Source organism: Schistocerca cancellata, chromosome 4 (assembly GCF_023864275.1).
Source record: "Schistocerca cancellata isolate TAMUIC-IGC-003103 chromosome 4, iqSchCanc2.1, whole genome shotgun sequence".
NCBI lineage: Eukaryota > Metazoa > Arthropoda > Insecta > Orthoptera > Acrididae > Schistocerca > Schistocerca cancellata.
The window spans coordinates 60,503,499-60,519,942 of NC_064629.1; the positions used below are offsets into that span (position 1 = coordinate 60,503,499).

At 38.0% G+C, this 16,444-nt stretch overlaps 1 protein-coding gene across 1 annotated transcript in view; it reads right to left on the bottom strand.

Moving 5' to 3' along the window:
• Positions 1–326: 326 nt before the first annotated feature.
• LOC126184854 (protein piccolo-like) overlaps positions 327–16,444 on the bottom strand; it is a 173,531-nt gene continuing 157,413 nt past the window's right edge. The window contains exon 7 of the mRNA XM_049927461.1: positions 327–738. Coding sequence (XP_049783418.1) covers positions 729–738 — 10 coding nt within the window. The 3' untranslated portion in view covers positions 327–728. The remainder of the gene's footprint in view (positions 739–16,444) is intronic.

The following is a 16,444-nucleotide window of genomic DNA, read 5'->3' on the forward strand; positions in this document are numbered from 1 at the left end:
ATTATATGTGTTGCAAAGAAGCACCTGTTTTAAGAAAATAATGAAACTTAAATATTTTATAGCATCTCGTCTCACTATTCTTTTTTGCATTCTAGCACCCCCAAAAGACATGACTCCTATTTCTTATTTCTCATGACATTAATTGATTTTAGTCTGTTGTAATACTTAAAGGCTTTTCAAGATTATAAATTACATTTTTGAAACTACCTATTTTCATCAATTACATCTTAAATCAAACTCCTTATAAAATTCTAATTTAATATCATTTTATGTTTTCATGAAACAAATGTATAAGAATCATTTAAGATTTAGTTCTTATTCTCTATCTAGGATTACATTTTAGTTATTAAAGTAAGAAATGCAAAAATATTCAGTTTGTACTTTTAGGGAGTCAATGCATATTTTGTAATACATGATAAATCTTAGGTGATATGCCAGATATGATATAATCATCCACAGTGACATGTGCCTCTAAGTACTTTTTATCACTGGAAGAACACATTAATTGAATTTATCTCACAAACCAGTCATATCTCAGTAAGGGAATCTAAATGGCTGTGAGCCACATTCAAAAGTGTTACATCACATTCATGATAACTTTATCAAGTAAAAAGATACAGGTAATTCAGCCATGCTGGCTAAGAATAATTTGGATGAGTTGTGAGGTGAAGGCTGGAGTGTCATCAAGAATTAGCATTTTCCAGAATTCATTCCATTCACATCTTGAGTCAAATGTTGCTGAAACAGAAGTATGAAACATACAAAAAATTGATATAACACAAAGTAATATTTTTATACATTACTGCATCAGACACAATTATGAACAGTGACCTCAGTGCAGTGTATAATAAAATTCATTGTTTCTCTCCCTTCTGAAGAAACTACATAATTAATGTGAGTAACAAGAATGAGAGAGTGAGGGAGTGAAAAGAAAACACGGTGGAAGATTGATTGGAACAGAGACAGAAAAGCTGCAAGACAATAGAACAGGTTATATCCTCACATAAGGCCATGAGAGAGAAGGGAAAAGTATGAAAACTTTCACATGTTGTGGTAGGAAAGTAGTTTGGGAAGATCTGTAGACAAACCATGGAAAACACATGAAGAAGAGGAAGGCAATGAAGAGGAAGAGGAGAGACAATAAGGAGGAGAGAGAAAAGAAAAGGAAAACTAAGGAACACACAATGTTTAGAAATAGTAAAATGTTTTGTGGAAGAGACTGATTGAAGTAAATAGTAAAATGTAAAAACAACAACAAAAATGGGAAATATAAAACAGGTGCAAGAAGAAGATGAGATGTTTACATAATTAACCTATAATTAAAAGTACTTATTATGTACTTTGTTTCACTTGCATTGACTTTTTTAAACAGCTCACCATATGCCTTAAGAGAACATCAATAAAGAAATTAAATATATAAATAAGGGGCGATATTGGAAAATAACAAGGAGACCTTGGATCATTTGAAGCATCAGAGTCTCTACAGAAATGACAATGGATGCTATAATTTAAATAATATCATTCTCCCCTTTTGTCTGAAATAAACTATATCAAAAGAAAAACAATCACTCTGGAAACCTATAAAATTATGATGACTTGTCAGAAATTACCTTCAGGAGGCAGAAAATAGTTCTGTCAGGCACATATAAAGGTACATGACAGTACCCTACCTTTTGGGACTATTAAGTCCTTCAGTATGGAAGAGAGCAAGATAAGAGGATAAGTTGGAGAAGGTTAAAAGGAAAGGGCAAGTCACTCATACCCCAAGTAATTCACATTAAAAATCTAATGTCAACTCTATGAGGTGAAATTAAAAATGGAATTTCTCTGTGCATGAAACAAATAGTTAAATAGGAATTTTTTTTATTTTTCCTTTCTCCCTATTTTTTTCATCAGACTTTATTAAGGGTTGTGGAATCTAAATGAAGTTGATATGGCTGTGTATGGTAATACTTACGTATAGTGCACAGAGAACCTATAGGAGTTAGAGATTAAATAAACTACACATTGATCTTGTCAAAAGCAGGGAAATGATTTCTTCTTTTCCTTTTTATCCACCCTGGGCCATCACCTCAGTATCCTGTCCTCCAGGTTCTCTGTGAACTCAGTGATTATATAATCTGTTGCAAAGTAATGTTATGGTCTGTTGTTCTTGGCTGTTCTTTGCTGTGCATGAGTGGTTCTCACTAAATCATCCCCAAGTCAAACAGTTTAGTACTCCCCTGTTGTGAATTGTTCTCATTGTACTATCAGTGATCAACATAGCCATCAAATATAGTTTTAAAAATCATACTTATCATTCAAGCATAATGGTAGCAATCAGTGAGATTAAGAAACAAAAGTTCCATCTATATGAATGCATTGTCAGATCTACTTCACCACTTGTACATGCTTGCATCCAATTTTTCTGACTTTAACCAAGAGAAGAAGCAATAAATGAGAATGGAAATTTTGAGTTTATGAACACCATTGCTTGGGTTAGTAGAAATAGGCTCCTTTCAACATAAAAAGAGGCACACCTCACCAGTTTTCTGCTATAAAAAATACACAAAAGGTTATAAATTTCTGGGTGTCTAGTGTCTAAGTTGATATGAACTTTAATTGGAAAAAATAGTATTATCACATTCACGTTACAAAAGAAACTCCTGTAAAACTTGTTAAGAAAATGTAAAGGCCACTCATGCATCCATATGTTGGCCCATGCCTGAATTGTACATAAATTTTCAGTCAGTTCCTAGTGGTAGATCTGTTAGAACTTCTGGGAAAATTCTAGTCATATGTTAAGTGCCTGAAACTGTAACAAACTTTTTATGAAACACTTTACCCAGTCATACCTGTTTTACAGTAGAAAAACTGAAATGAAATAACTAAATAACAGTGATAAGACCGATGTTGAGTTCAATCTAAGGGATAAAATAATGTGTAATAATGTCTGTCTGAAGAACATATTGACAAGATGTTTTTATTTTGTAGGATGCCCAGTGCTCCAGTGCAATGAACTCTCCAAGACCAAGAACATTCCAATGACACCATTGAAAAATATGCAAGCTTATTTGTAGTCAGTGCAAATGTGCAGTGCCAAGAACATTCCAATGACACCATTGAAAAATATGCAAGCTTATTTGTAGTCAGTGCAAATGTGCAGTGCCTTAGGATGAAACTTAATACATTATCATTCTTTGTCAACAAAGTAAGACCCAGTGTATTATGCATATGTGAACACTTACTAGCCCAACCAGAAACAAGACACTACAGATGCATTATATGTTTGGGAATGACAAATGCATAGTGTAGAGAAACTGCTATCCATAGTGGCATGTCTGTGTATCCAAACAGTAAACTCAGTGCTAATAAAATTGACTTAAGCAGCTTGTTCTGTATAGACTCGGACCTATAATTGGCTGCATTGAGGCTGCTACATGCCAGCTTTATTGTTGTTTCTGCGTATCTTTTCCCAGATGCCAATTTTGAAAATTCTGTCAAAGAACTGAAAAGCTGTCTGTGTCATCTAGTGCACTTAGGAACAAAATTTGCCTTATATGGAGACTTCAGTATTCATATCAGGAAATATGTTGATAAAGAGAGAGCTTTTATGAAGTTAATAAACAGTTATGAACTATTTGCAGTGAATCATCTACAAATAAGAGAAATTCTTTGCCTTGACACAACCGTCACAAATCTAAATAGTTGTGACTATGAAGTAAGTGTAGTTGACCCTAAGTTTGCATGTCATAGTGCAGTGATCATGAATTTATGAACTAACTTTGTGAATACACAAAAAAATTCCAAGCTGGCATTCAAATTAAGTGTTGACAGATAAGGTTATTACAAAGAAAAGTTTATATACTTTTAAAAATATAGCTTCTTCTATAGATTGGCGCCAAGTATTTGAACAACTGGCACCAAATAATGCATTTAGTTCTATGTTCCATACCCTTAAAGTTAATTTTGATGAAAATTTTCCACTAAAACCCAACAAATGTCCAATTTCCAAGTCAAAATACATAGAGAAAACTGTCATAGTAAAAAGGTTGTATATCAAACAATGGAAACTCCAGGTTGGAATATCATTAATATAAGGAGAAAGATAGATTGCTACTTTCTGTAAAGATGTCATGTTAAGTTGAAGACAGGTACAACTAAAAGACATTTACTTATTAGCTTTTGGTCACAGCCTTCGTCAGAAAAAGGAATGAATATGCATGTGTACCCCTTTCTGACGAAGGCTGTGACCGAAAGTTAATGTGTGAGTGTCTTTCAGTTGTGTCTGTCTGCAACTTAAGAGGGGATATACCCCTAGACTAACTAAAGTACAATGCACTGTGTAGTGTTACAGAGCATGTATCAAGTATTTCAATACTGAATCATATATGGGGTCATATCCTCACTAAAAGAGTGCATGTTCAGTTGTCAGCAAATAACAATCTTATATTGCTTGTCCATCAGCTGTTGGCCCTGCTGATTGTGTTGCCAAGTCTACACTGGACTAATGGCCAAGCTGTCTGCCTACCTATTTCTGCAGCTAGTCTGCAACACCATGCCATACTGTTTGCTGCCACCCATTTGAGTGGCCTACAGTGTCCAGCATGATGCCACCCTCACGTGGACAGCATCACCTCATTGCCATCTGTGGTTGTGTGGCTAACCTATTTCACTTGTCAGGCCTGTACAGTCTTGACAACAATTTGCAGCTGTGTTCCATCTGCTGCCCATTCAACAGAACACCCCATTTGTGCTTACTCAGCCCAAGGCTCTGGCTTCAATGCAGGGGGCCACACCCTCCTCAACAATGTCTACACCCCTAACATACACGTTGCTGCTGACACCCAACATATGTTGCACTGGACTGTGCCGTGTCTCATTGCCTCACCAGATTGTAAGTTCTGTAACTGCTTTGTGTTTCTGCCAGTAAGCCACTACTGAGAGACACTGACAACATGCCACATTTTTATTTAAGAATTTTTTGTCATTGTTTTGACTGTAATTTTTAGAGATAGTTAACGTGTGGGCTGCAAATAAACAGAGTAAAATTAGGAATTTTGCTATTTCACCCATTCAGTAGGGCTATTGGGTTGTATATGCTTTATAAAGAGACTTAAATAATAGAACACTTTATTTTATAAGATTTGTGGTTAAGACAGCACATTTATATTGTATTTTGGAGACTTTTACTACACTGGCCATTTTGTTATCTATAAGTAATACGAGGAATAAGGGGCAAGATACTGTCTGTGAACTGCATCATTTGTAGGTTAAAGAATAAATATATGTCTGTTAAATGTTATTTTTTAAGTTGAGTGTTGAGTAGAGTGCTAAAATAATCTGAAGGACCTTGCAGCTTGCAAGATGTCAATTAGCATCCACAGAGTGTTCAAGCTGTTATAGCATTTTCTTCTGTCTCGTTTTTGTGTCACAACCCACACTATCTCTTTCATCTTTCCTGTTAGCACCATTTCTGTGGCCATTGATGAGCATAGATTGTCCTCCTTGAACAGACATAAGGTACCATCAGATGGGGTAAACTGGCCCACTTTTTTTATCTTTTTTGACACATTAATCTCTGATAAGTTGATAGATAGCTGGTAATTGTAACATAATATTTTCTTTAGTATCTATGTCTCATGGTAAACCAACAAACCACGTGTTGGCAAGGCTGATTCAGGTATACTGAAGACGTTTTGCAGGGAAGCCCTTTCACATCCTCAATAGGGTCTTGATCTCTCCCAATACGATTTCCATATTTTTGGAGCCCTGAAGAAAGACATTCATGGCTATTGTTTACTGTGGATGAAGAGGTGGATGCCTGGGCACAATCATAGTCCTGTAGACAAGGGCAAATATTTTTCTGGGAAGCTATTAAGTATCTTGTCACAGTGGGATATTTGTATTAACAGTTACACAGATTACTTGTAAAGCAACAAACAGTTTACTTATTTGATTCCATGTGTCTCATTTTCATTTGATGCCCCTTATACACACATCAAAAAAAGTTTTGCATCACCTCAGTTCCAAGAGTTCCAGAACTTGTACAGAAAATTGGAATAGAGATCAATGTAGACATCATTTCTGCCCTTTTCATTGCTCATGAAAACCACACATTGCATGTTGTACCACCATACAGTGAGACCTCCAGATGTGGTGGTCCAGATTGCTGTACACACTGGTATCTCTAATACCCAGCAGAATGTCCTCTTGCATTGATGCATGCCTGTATTTGTCATGGCATACTATCCACAAGTTCATCAAGGCAATGTTGGTCCAGATTGTCCCACTCAATGAAGATTTGGCATAGATCACTCAGAGTGGATGGTGGTTCACACTGTCCATAAACAGCTCTTTTCAATCTATCCCAGGTATGTTCAGTAGGGTTCATGTCTGGAGAACATGCTGCCCACACTAGTCAAGCAGTGTCATTATCCTGAATGAAGTCATTCACAAGATGTGTGTGATGGGGCCATGAATTGTCATCCTTGAAGATGAATGCCTTGCCAATATGCTGCTGATATGGTTGCACTATCGGTCAGAGGGTGGCCTCCATGTACTGTACAGCCATTGCAGCGCATCCCATGACCAGCAGCTGCGTAAATTGGCCCCACATAATGCCACCCCAAAACAGTAGGGAACCTCCACCTTGCTGCACTTGCTGGACAGTGTGTCTAAGACATTCAGCCTGACTGGGTTGCCTCCAAACACGTCTCTGACAATTGTCTGGCTGAATGCATATGCGACACTCATTGGTGAAGAGAAGGTGATGTCAGTCCAGAGCGGTCCATTCGGCATGTTGCTGGGCCCATCTGTACCATGCTGCATGGTGTTGTGGTTGCAAAGATGGACCTCGCTGTGGACATCAGGAGTGAAGTTGTGCATCATGGAGCCTATTGCACACAGTTTGAGTTGTCACACAACATCCTGTGGCTGCACGAAAAGCATTGTTCAACATGGTGGCATTGCTGACAGGGTTCCTCTGAGCCATAATCCATAGGTAGCGGTCATCCAATGCAGTAGTAGCCTATGGGCGACCTGAGCAGGGGATGTTATCGGCAGTTCCTGTCTCTCTGTATCTCCTCCATGTCCGAACAACATCGCTTTGGTTCATTCTGTGATGCCTGGACACTGCCCTTGTAGAGGGCCCTTCCTGACACAAAGTAACAATGCAGACACAATCAAACTGCACCACTGACCTTCTAGGCACGGTTGTACTACAGATAACACAAGCCATGTACCTCCTTCCTGGTGGAATGACTGGAACTGGTCAGCTGTTAGACCCTCTCCATCTAATAGGTGCTGCTCATTCATGATTGTTTACATCTTTGGGCGGGGTTAGTGACATCTCTGAACAGTCAAAGTGACTGTGTCTGTGATACAATATCCACAGTCAACATCTGTCTTCAGGAGTTCTGGGAGCTGGGGTGATGCAAAACTTTTTTTGATGTGTGTATTTAACATATTGTTGCTAAAGTTCAGTGAATCATTTATTTCCAAAAATTGTAGTAAATAACTAAAATTTAACAAGATAAAATGAGCAAGGAAAATCCTGATTTGTTTATTTTTATTAAATCAATCATTTCAAAAATATAACACAATTTAAAAGTTAACAGAATTGATTATACAAAGCTGTCCACTTAAGAAACAGAAGATAGGTTTCTTTTAGAGACTTTTTGGGTGGGCTTATTTTGTGCAACATCCTCTCAGTATTACATCTTCCTAGGATCAGTTATGGATATTAAACAGTGACTTCTTTTTTTCTCTTGATGATCTAAGGCTGCCTCTCCTACTAGATAAACTTAATTTTTGTTCATTGGCAAGCATCCAGGAAGGTTTTGCCTGTTTAGTGAGACAGTTCCACTTTTTAAACCTGGACATAAGGTTTTGGATCACAGTCTCTTTTAGGTAGTTTACCAGTTCATTTAGCAGCACAAGAAACAGCTGTCAGACTGAGAGAAAAAAATTCTCATCAAAACAGTATGAAATTTATATGTACTGTCAGGTAACAAAATAAATAAAATTGAGCCTAAAATTGTTGAGGCAAAAGTTACTGCAAAATATGGGATAATGTCACCTCATTGTGAAATATAGTCTTTATTTCTTATGAAAATCAAGAATTCAGAATTACTTGTTTTATGGTCCAATCTAAACAAATGAAGCATTAACAAAAACTTGAATTTGAATACCACTAATGTGCCTTGACTAACAGACTTGTCACATAACAAGTGCTGCTGCAGCAGCAGATTTGTGAGCTGAAAAATGGTGAAAAAGCAACATACCTACATCTACATCTACATCTACATTTCTACTTCACAAGCCACCCAACAGTGTGTGGCGGAGGGCACTTTACGTGCCACTGTCATTACCTCCCTTTCCTGTTCCAGTCGCGTATGGTTCGCGGGAAGAACGACTGTCTGAAAGCCTCCGTGCGCGCTCTAATCTCTCTAATTTTACATTCGTGATCTCCTCAGGACGTATAAGTAGGGGGAAGCAATATATTCGATACCTCATCCAGAAACGCACCCTCTCAAAACCTGGCGAGCAAGCTACACCGCGATGCAGAGCACCTCTCTTGCAGAGTCTGCCACTTGAGTTTGTTAAACATCTCCGTAACGCTATCATGGTTACCAAATAACCCTGTGACAAAACGCGCCGCTCTTCTTTGGATCTTCTCTATCTCCTCCGTCAACCCGATCTGGTATGGATCCCACACTGATGAGCAATACTCAAGTATAGGTCGAACGAGTGTTTTGTAAGCCACCTCCTTTGTTGATGGACTACATTTTCTAAGGACTCTCCCAATGAATCTCAAGCTGGTTCCCGCCTTACCAATTAATTTTATATGATCATTCCACTTCAAATTGTTCCGCACGCATACTCCCAGATATTTTACAGAAGTAACTGCTACCAGTGTTTGTTCCGCTATCATATAATCATACAATAAAGGATCCTTCTTTCTATGTATTCGCAATACATTACATTTGTCTATGTTAAGGGTCAGTTGCCACTCCCAGCACCAAGTGCCTATCTGCTGCAGATCTTCCTACATTTCGCTACAATTTTCTAATGCTGCAACTTCTCTGTATACTACAGCATCATCCGCGAAAAGCCGCATGGAACTTCCAACACTATCTACTAGGTCATTTATATATATTGTGAAAAGCAATGGTCCCATAACACTCCCCTGTGGCACACCAGAGGTTACTTTAATGTCTGTAGACGTCTCTCCATTGATAAGAACATGCTGTGTTCTGTTTGCTAAAAACTCTTCAATCCTGTCACACAGCTGGTCTGATATTCCGTAGGCTCTTACTTTGTTTATCAGGTGACAGTGCGGAACTGTATTGAACGCCTTCCGGAAGTCAAGGAAAATAGCTTCTACCTGGGAGCCTGTATCTAATATTTTCTGGGTCTCATGAACAAATAAAGCAAGTTGGGTCTCACACATCGCTGTTTCCGGAATCCATGTTGATTCCTACATAGTAGATTCTGGGTTTCCAAAAATGACATGATACTCAAGCAAAAAACATGTTCTAAAATTCTACAACAGATCGACGTCTGAGATATAGGTCTATAGTTTCGCACATCTGCTCGACAACCCTTCTTGAAGACTGGGACTACATGTGCTCTTTTCCAATCATTTGGAACCTTCCGTTCCTCTAGAGACTTGCGGTAGATGGCTGTTAGAAGGGGGGCAAGTTCTTTCACATACTCTGTGTAGAATCAAATTGGTATCCCGTCAGGTCCAGTGGACTTTCCTCTGTTAAGTGATTCCAGTTGCTTTTCTATTCCTTGGACACTTACTTCGATGTCAGCCATTTTTTTCGTTTGTACGAGGATTTAGAGAAGGAACTGCAGTGCGGTCTTCCTCTGTGAAACAGCTTTGGAAAATGGTGTTTAGTATTTCAGCTTTATGTGTGTCATCCTCTGTTTCAATGCCATCATCATCCCGGAGTGTCTGGATATGCTGTTTCGAGCCACTTACTGATTTAACGTAAGACCAGAACTTCCTAGGATTTTCTGTCAAGTCGGTACATAGAATTTTACTTTCGAATTCACTGAACGCTTCACGCGTAGCCCTCCTTACGCTAACTTTGACATCGTTTAGCTTCTGTTTGTCTGAGAGGTTTTGGCTGCGTTTAAACTTGGAGTGAAGCTCTCTTTGCTTTCGCAGTAGTTTCCTAACTTTGTTGTTGTAACACGGTGGGTTTTTCCCATCCCTCACGGTTTTACTCGGCACGTACCTGTCTAAAACGCATTTTACGATTGCCTTGAACTTTTTCCATAAACACTCAACATTGTCAGTGTCAGAACAGAAATTTTCATTTTGATCTGTTAGGTAGTCTGAAATTGCCTTCTATTACTCTTGCTAAACAGATAAACCTTCCTCCCTTTTTTTATATTCCTATTAACTTCCATATTCAGGGATGCTGCAACGGCCTTATGATCACTGATTCCCTGTTATGCACTTACAGAGTCGAAAAGTTTGGGTCTGTTTGTTATCAGTAGGTCAAAGATGTTATCTCCGCGAGTCGGTTCTCTGTTTAATTGCTCGAGGTAATTTTTGGATAGTGCACCCAGTATAATGTCACTCGATGCTCTGTCCCTACCATCTGTCCTTAACATCTAATGGTGCTATCTTTCATTTAAGGCAAGAAACATGGATATTCTTTGATATACTGTATATATGGAACTGTGTGGCAGAGAACCTTTTTTGCCCTCTGAGCCAATGTAACCTGCCATGAGCCGATATCACTCCAGTTGGTGGTAGCTTTTTAATAGCAGTATTTGTTTCCTGTCATCAGTTGTGACCACTTACGCTAGATGACTGATTTTTTATCATTGATTTTAGTGAAATATTTCACATGTTTAGCCACTTCAGATTTACATTTTAAAAATATGTATCTTTTCCACTGTAAATAGTTATCTTTCAATACAATTGATTGAGTTCACTTGTGTGGGGCCTATTATTGTCGATTTTGAGCTTTTTTTGTAGAAGGGCAGACTATAAATTTTTCTAATCATCCAGGCATACTCTTTTCTTCTCCTCCTTTAAAATTAAATTCAGACTATTTAAAAATCTTTTTGACATGGGAAAGATTTTATATATGAGACTATGACAGAATGGAGGTATAACCAAAATTAAAGCTTAGAACTTCATTCTACAATTAAATTCAATTTCAAAATCATGCTGTTTCATTACAAATGTTTTCAGTATTCCTGGAATCAATAATCATGGGTTTTATGAAAATAATAGATTGCTACTCAACATATAGTGGAGATACTGAGTTGCAAAGAAGCACAACAAAAAATCTGTCAAACAAAGAAGCTTTGAGCCAATAAAGCCTATATCAAGATTAGACAAAACGCATGCACGCGCGCGCGCCCACACACACACACACACACACACACACACACACACACACACAAGCAAATGCAACTCACACACACATGACCAGATTCTCTAGCTGCTGAGGTCAGACTGGCTGCGGTTGACAGAGACTGTGGTCATGTGTGTGTGTGTGTGTGTGTTATGTTAGCATGAGTGTGTGTTTGTATGTTGTCTAATTCTCATGAAGGCCTTTTTGGCTGAAAGGCTACTTGTTTGACAGTCTTTTTGTCATGCCTATCTACGACTCAGCATCTCCACTATATGGTGAGTTGAAATGTATCCTTTTCATAATATTGTCATTTTTCCTTCATGGACTTCTTTTGTTAAGTCATGAATTTTCATCTACGCTGCTGGCAATTAAAATAACACCATGGAAGCTGAATGCAACAAATGTCAGTCTTGCATGAAGTGTGCTACATGTTTGGATATGCATACGATTAGCATTTCATCACGTCTGCATAAGGTAGGTAGAGCTGATGCCATCTACATTCTATGCATAAGAAAATATTACACTTCTCATTCAGAAATCACTGTTGAATGTTGAGTTTTTGTGAGAAAATGTGTTATGCCTTGCTTAACAAAGAGAAACATCTACAAAGAAGTACCACAATTTGACATCAGAGGATCATGGGTTATTGAGACTGTATTTAATCATCCTGCAATTTTGCTGCTTGCATTGTTCAGGACATGCAAATATGGAATCAGTGGGTCTGGGAGAGCCATATTCAGTGCCATTCAGTGCCAGACATAACATCTGCTCAGCCATACCTGCTTATACAGACATGCCACATACCTTGAGTCTCAAAAGTCAAGTGTACTGCACTTTGAATGATACCATTGAATTACTGGAGCAATAACATCAGTCATGTCAGTCATGTGGGGTCTGAGAGGGGGCAGTCAAATGGGAGGTGCCTCAGGGGTCAGTGTTGGGGCCACTTCTGATCCTTATTTATATTAATGATATGCCCTCTAGTATTATGGGTAAGTCTAAAATATTTCTGTTTGCTGATGACACTAGCATGGTAGTAAAGGATGTTGTGTGCATAAATGGCTCAGTTTCAAATAGTGCAGTTCATGACATAACTTCATGGCTTGTAGAAAAAAAAAAACTAACGCTACATCACAGTAAGGCTCAGTTTTTACAGTTTCTAACACACAGTTCTGCAAAATTTGACGTTTTAATCTCACAGAATGTGAATATGATTAGTGAATCTGGACAGTTCAAATTTCTAGGCGTTCAGGTAGATGGTAAACTGTCATGGAAAGCTCATATTCAGGATCTTGTTCAAATACTTAATGCTGCCATTTTTACTATCCAATTGGTATCTGAAGTAAGTGATTGTTCAACACAAAAATTACTCTACTTTGCTTATTTTCATTCATTGTGTTGTATGGTGTATGGTGTTATATTTTGGAGTAATGCTTCCCATTGCAGAAGGATATTTTTGGCTCAGAAATTTGCAGTTCGTGTACCTCTTGTTGACCCCTATTCACTAGTCTGGGTATTTTGACATTGCCCTTTCAACATATATTTTCTTTACTGTCATATCTTGTTAACAATATCAGCTTATTCCCAAGAATTAGCAGCTTTCACTCAGTTAATACTCGGCAGAAATCCAATATTCATTTGGATCACACTTCCTTAATTCTTGTGCAGAAAAATGTGCAGCATCCATTTTCAATAAGCTACCAGAAGAATTAAAAAATCTTAGCAGTAATCCATGCACTTTCAAGATGAAACTGAAGAGTTTCCTCATGGGTCAATCCTTCTATTCTGCTGAGGAGTTCCTTGAAAAATTACTCTAATTCATGTGTTATATTGTTAATTGCATTTACATAAACTTATGGCTTGACTTTTTTTGGATTCATAAACATTTTATTTTATGTGTTATTACTTTTATACTGTAATTTCATGTACTGTCATGTTCCATGACCTTGGAGATTTGCTCCTCAGTTTGGTCCTACAGAACTAGATGTGAAAATAAATAAATAAATAAATCTTTACACAATGATTGGAGGATGTCTAAAAGAATTTGTAACTCATTACAGAGACAAGTGTAGTATTGCTTCCAACTGCATGGGTGGCACATGGAAAACCTCCATTAACAGGTTGAGGCTTATAGTAACTTGTAGCATGTAACATGGTGAATTAGTATTATATTTTTTGTTAAAGTGAACCGTGAATGAAATTTTTGCCCAATGTAATATAAAAGATTACATTTCAAAAACATTTTTACTAAGACAATAGAAACTTATGTTTCTAAATGGAAACCCAAAATATTCCATACACAAACAGCAGTATGAGAAATCACAATAATAATGGCTTTGGTTGCATTGCAATAAGTCAATTACATCCTGAGAAATTGGAACACAAAATTGACATGTGAAATGAACAAAATGTGCTGATATTGCATTTCCCATGACACAAGCATGACCTGCATGTTGCTTGTAATCACGATGTGATGCAACAAATGCTATATAGGTATGTATACTGTCAGTACGTGGCCTGGAAAATATAGAGTGTCCAGTCACCTGCAATGAAAACAGTGACTTTGGTTTACTAGTATGTGCTTTATTGAACTTTTCGACAGTACTACAATGGACATAATTGTAATGTAATACTGATAACTACTGATCAAAGTAAACAAAATTAATGGCTGTCAAAGGGTTGCACAGAGGGATACATGTTATTTTTGTATGTAGTTGTACATCAGTTATACAGTGGTACATGCAATGTACAGGATGTGTCGAACATCTTTAATGACTGTTAGATAATTTAACCGTTGCAGATGATGGAATGCATACATAAGTAGTACCAACAAAACAAACACACATCTTCTCTGTAATACACAAAATGTATGCCAGTGTGCAATCACATGTCTCACAGCTGAAATGCTACAATGTATGTTTGAAGACTGTCATTTGCTTGGCAACATGCTGAGGATGCTCCATCATGGACCCACCCATGGTTGTTACTGTTTTTGGTGTTATTGCAGCATATGCAGCAGTAATATGGACTTTCATATTGGCCATTGTTGTTGGGACCTGCTCATACACCACATCTTTCACATATCCCCGAGTAAAAAGTCCATGGGGGTGAGCTCCAGCAACCACACTGGAAATCCCTGAATGGGACAGCCCCATTCAATCCATCAGTGTGAAACCACTCATACTGTCACCCATTAAGAGTGCTATCAATGAAATATGGGCCAATGGTGTAGTGTCCTACAATACCACACCATACATTGACACCTCACTGATGGTGATGTTCTACCTCGTGAATCCAGTGTGGCTTTTCTGGTGACCAGTAGTGCATATTGTGTAAGTTGGCGTTCACATGGTTTGTAAATGTAAGCTTATTGATAAGCAGTACCCTAAGCATAAAGTCTTGGTCTTGCCGCAGAATCCACTGACAGTATTCCAGGCAATGTGAACATCATTGACATGGAGGCCTTTATGTACTGCCATATAATGTGGGTGGTATCTATGCCTGTGCAGAAAATGCATCATGCATGTTCAAGGGATTTCCATCTGTCTCTCCATTTCAGGAATACTTGCATGATGGTTTATTGCAATGGCTGCCAGAACAGCTACCTCTGCGGCTTCATGTGTTACACCTCAACTCTGGATACGTATTTGTGGAGGCACCCACCCTGTCCCACAAAGGCAGGGTTGGTTGGATGATGTCTATTAGGGTACTGCTGGGCATACACCTGTGCCACACAGGGCATACACCTGTGCCACACATGTGCCATTTTGGTGATATTATCCATACAGTAACATCTTGTCAATGAGTTAATCATTTATGAATACCATGTTGAGTGTCTAGAATGGATGGACAGGTAAATCAATATCATGATTACAACAGTGACACCAATTACAGGGTACAGTACACTGGTGCCGTGTACCTGTACATACTTCCACACAGAACAACCTGCTTTGTAATGAACCATTCCCACACATAGCACTGATTGCAGCCCATTCCTGTACACAACTGCAGAGGCAAAGGGTTGTCCTGTGTGGTGTAATGGGGCAGTGTACACTGGCCAGTGCTGTTCCCTAGTTAGTACATAGGTAAATACAATATTCACAAAGGACTTCATTATGTACATATCAATGTTTGTGGCAGCAATCCCTATTATAACTTGTAGCCCTCATGCTAACAGTGAAAGTAAGAATATGCATCAGTCACATCACAATTACGAACAATATACAGGTCACTCTTGCATGACGAAAGGAAAAAAGAGAGAGAGAGAGAGAGAGAGAGAGAGAGAGAGAGAGAGAGAGAGAGAGAGAGAGGTTGGTTGGAAGGGTTCCAAGGACACTCTGAACAGCTTATGTAACTATAGAGTCTTTCCTATTAACATATTTATTTTCCAGCTGACATGTATAACTTGTATCATTTTACCATCGTTACTGCAACATTGCTATTTCCCACTTCTAACTAGTCATGGAAAATTCTGGGAACCTATAATTAGTTGTCTTGTGAATTAACCACATAACTGTTCAATGTGTAAATAATCATCTTGGTACTGTCACCTTTTGAAAACGTTAACTGAGACTTTGACACTATGCATTTGTGCTCAGATTGCTAATAATTTACTTACACATAATATATTTTAAACTTAAAAAAAAAAAAAAAAAAGAAAAAGAAATTACTCCCTTGCTTGAAAACAGGTGGAACATTAGCATATTTCAGCTCAGAAATGTTTAAGTGATGAATAGCTAGTAGCACAAACAATTTTAAATGCAACTAAATCCACAGTCTTGCTGGCTGGAGAAATTTTAATTTCAGCTCAGAAATGTTTAAGTGATGAATAGCTAGTAGCACAAACAATTTTAAATGCAACTAAATCCACAGTCTTGCTGGCTGGAGAAATTTTAATTTCCATTCAGGAAGAGAGGTGGTGTTGTCTAGCTTCTGATCATCAGGGTTTAGCACAGTGCCTTGCATTACCATCCAAATGCTCCCTAGCATGTGACTAAGTAAGGCCGTGAGAGAATGGTGATTCATCTATTCTGAGTGGGACAAAAGCTCAGTAGCCTCCTTCATCCTATTCAAGACTT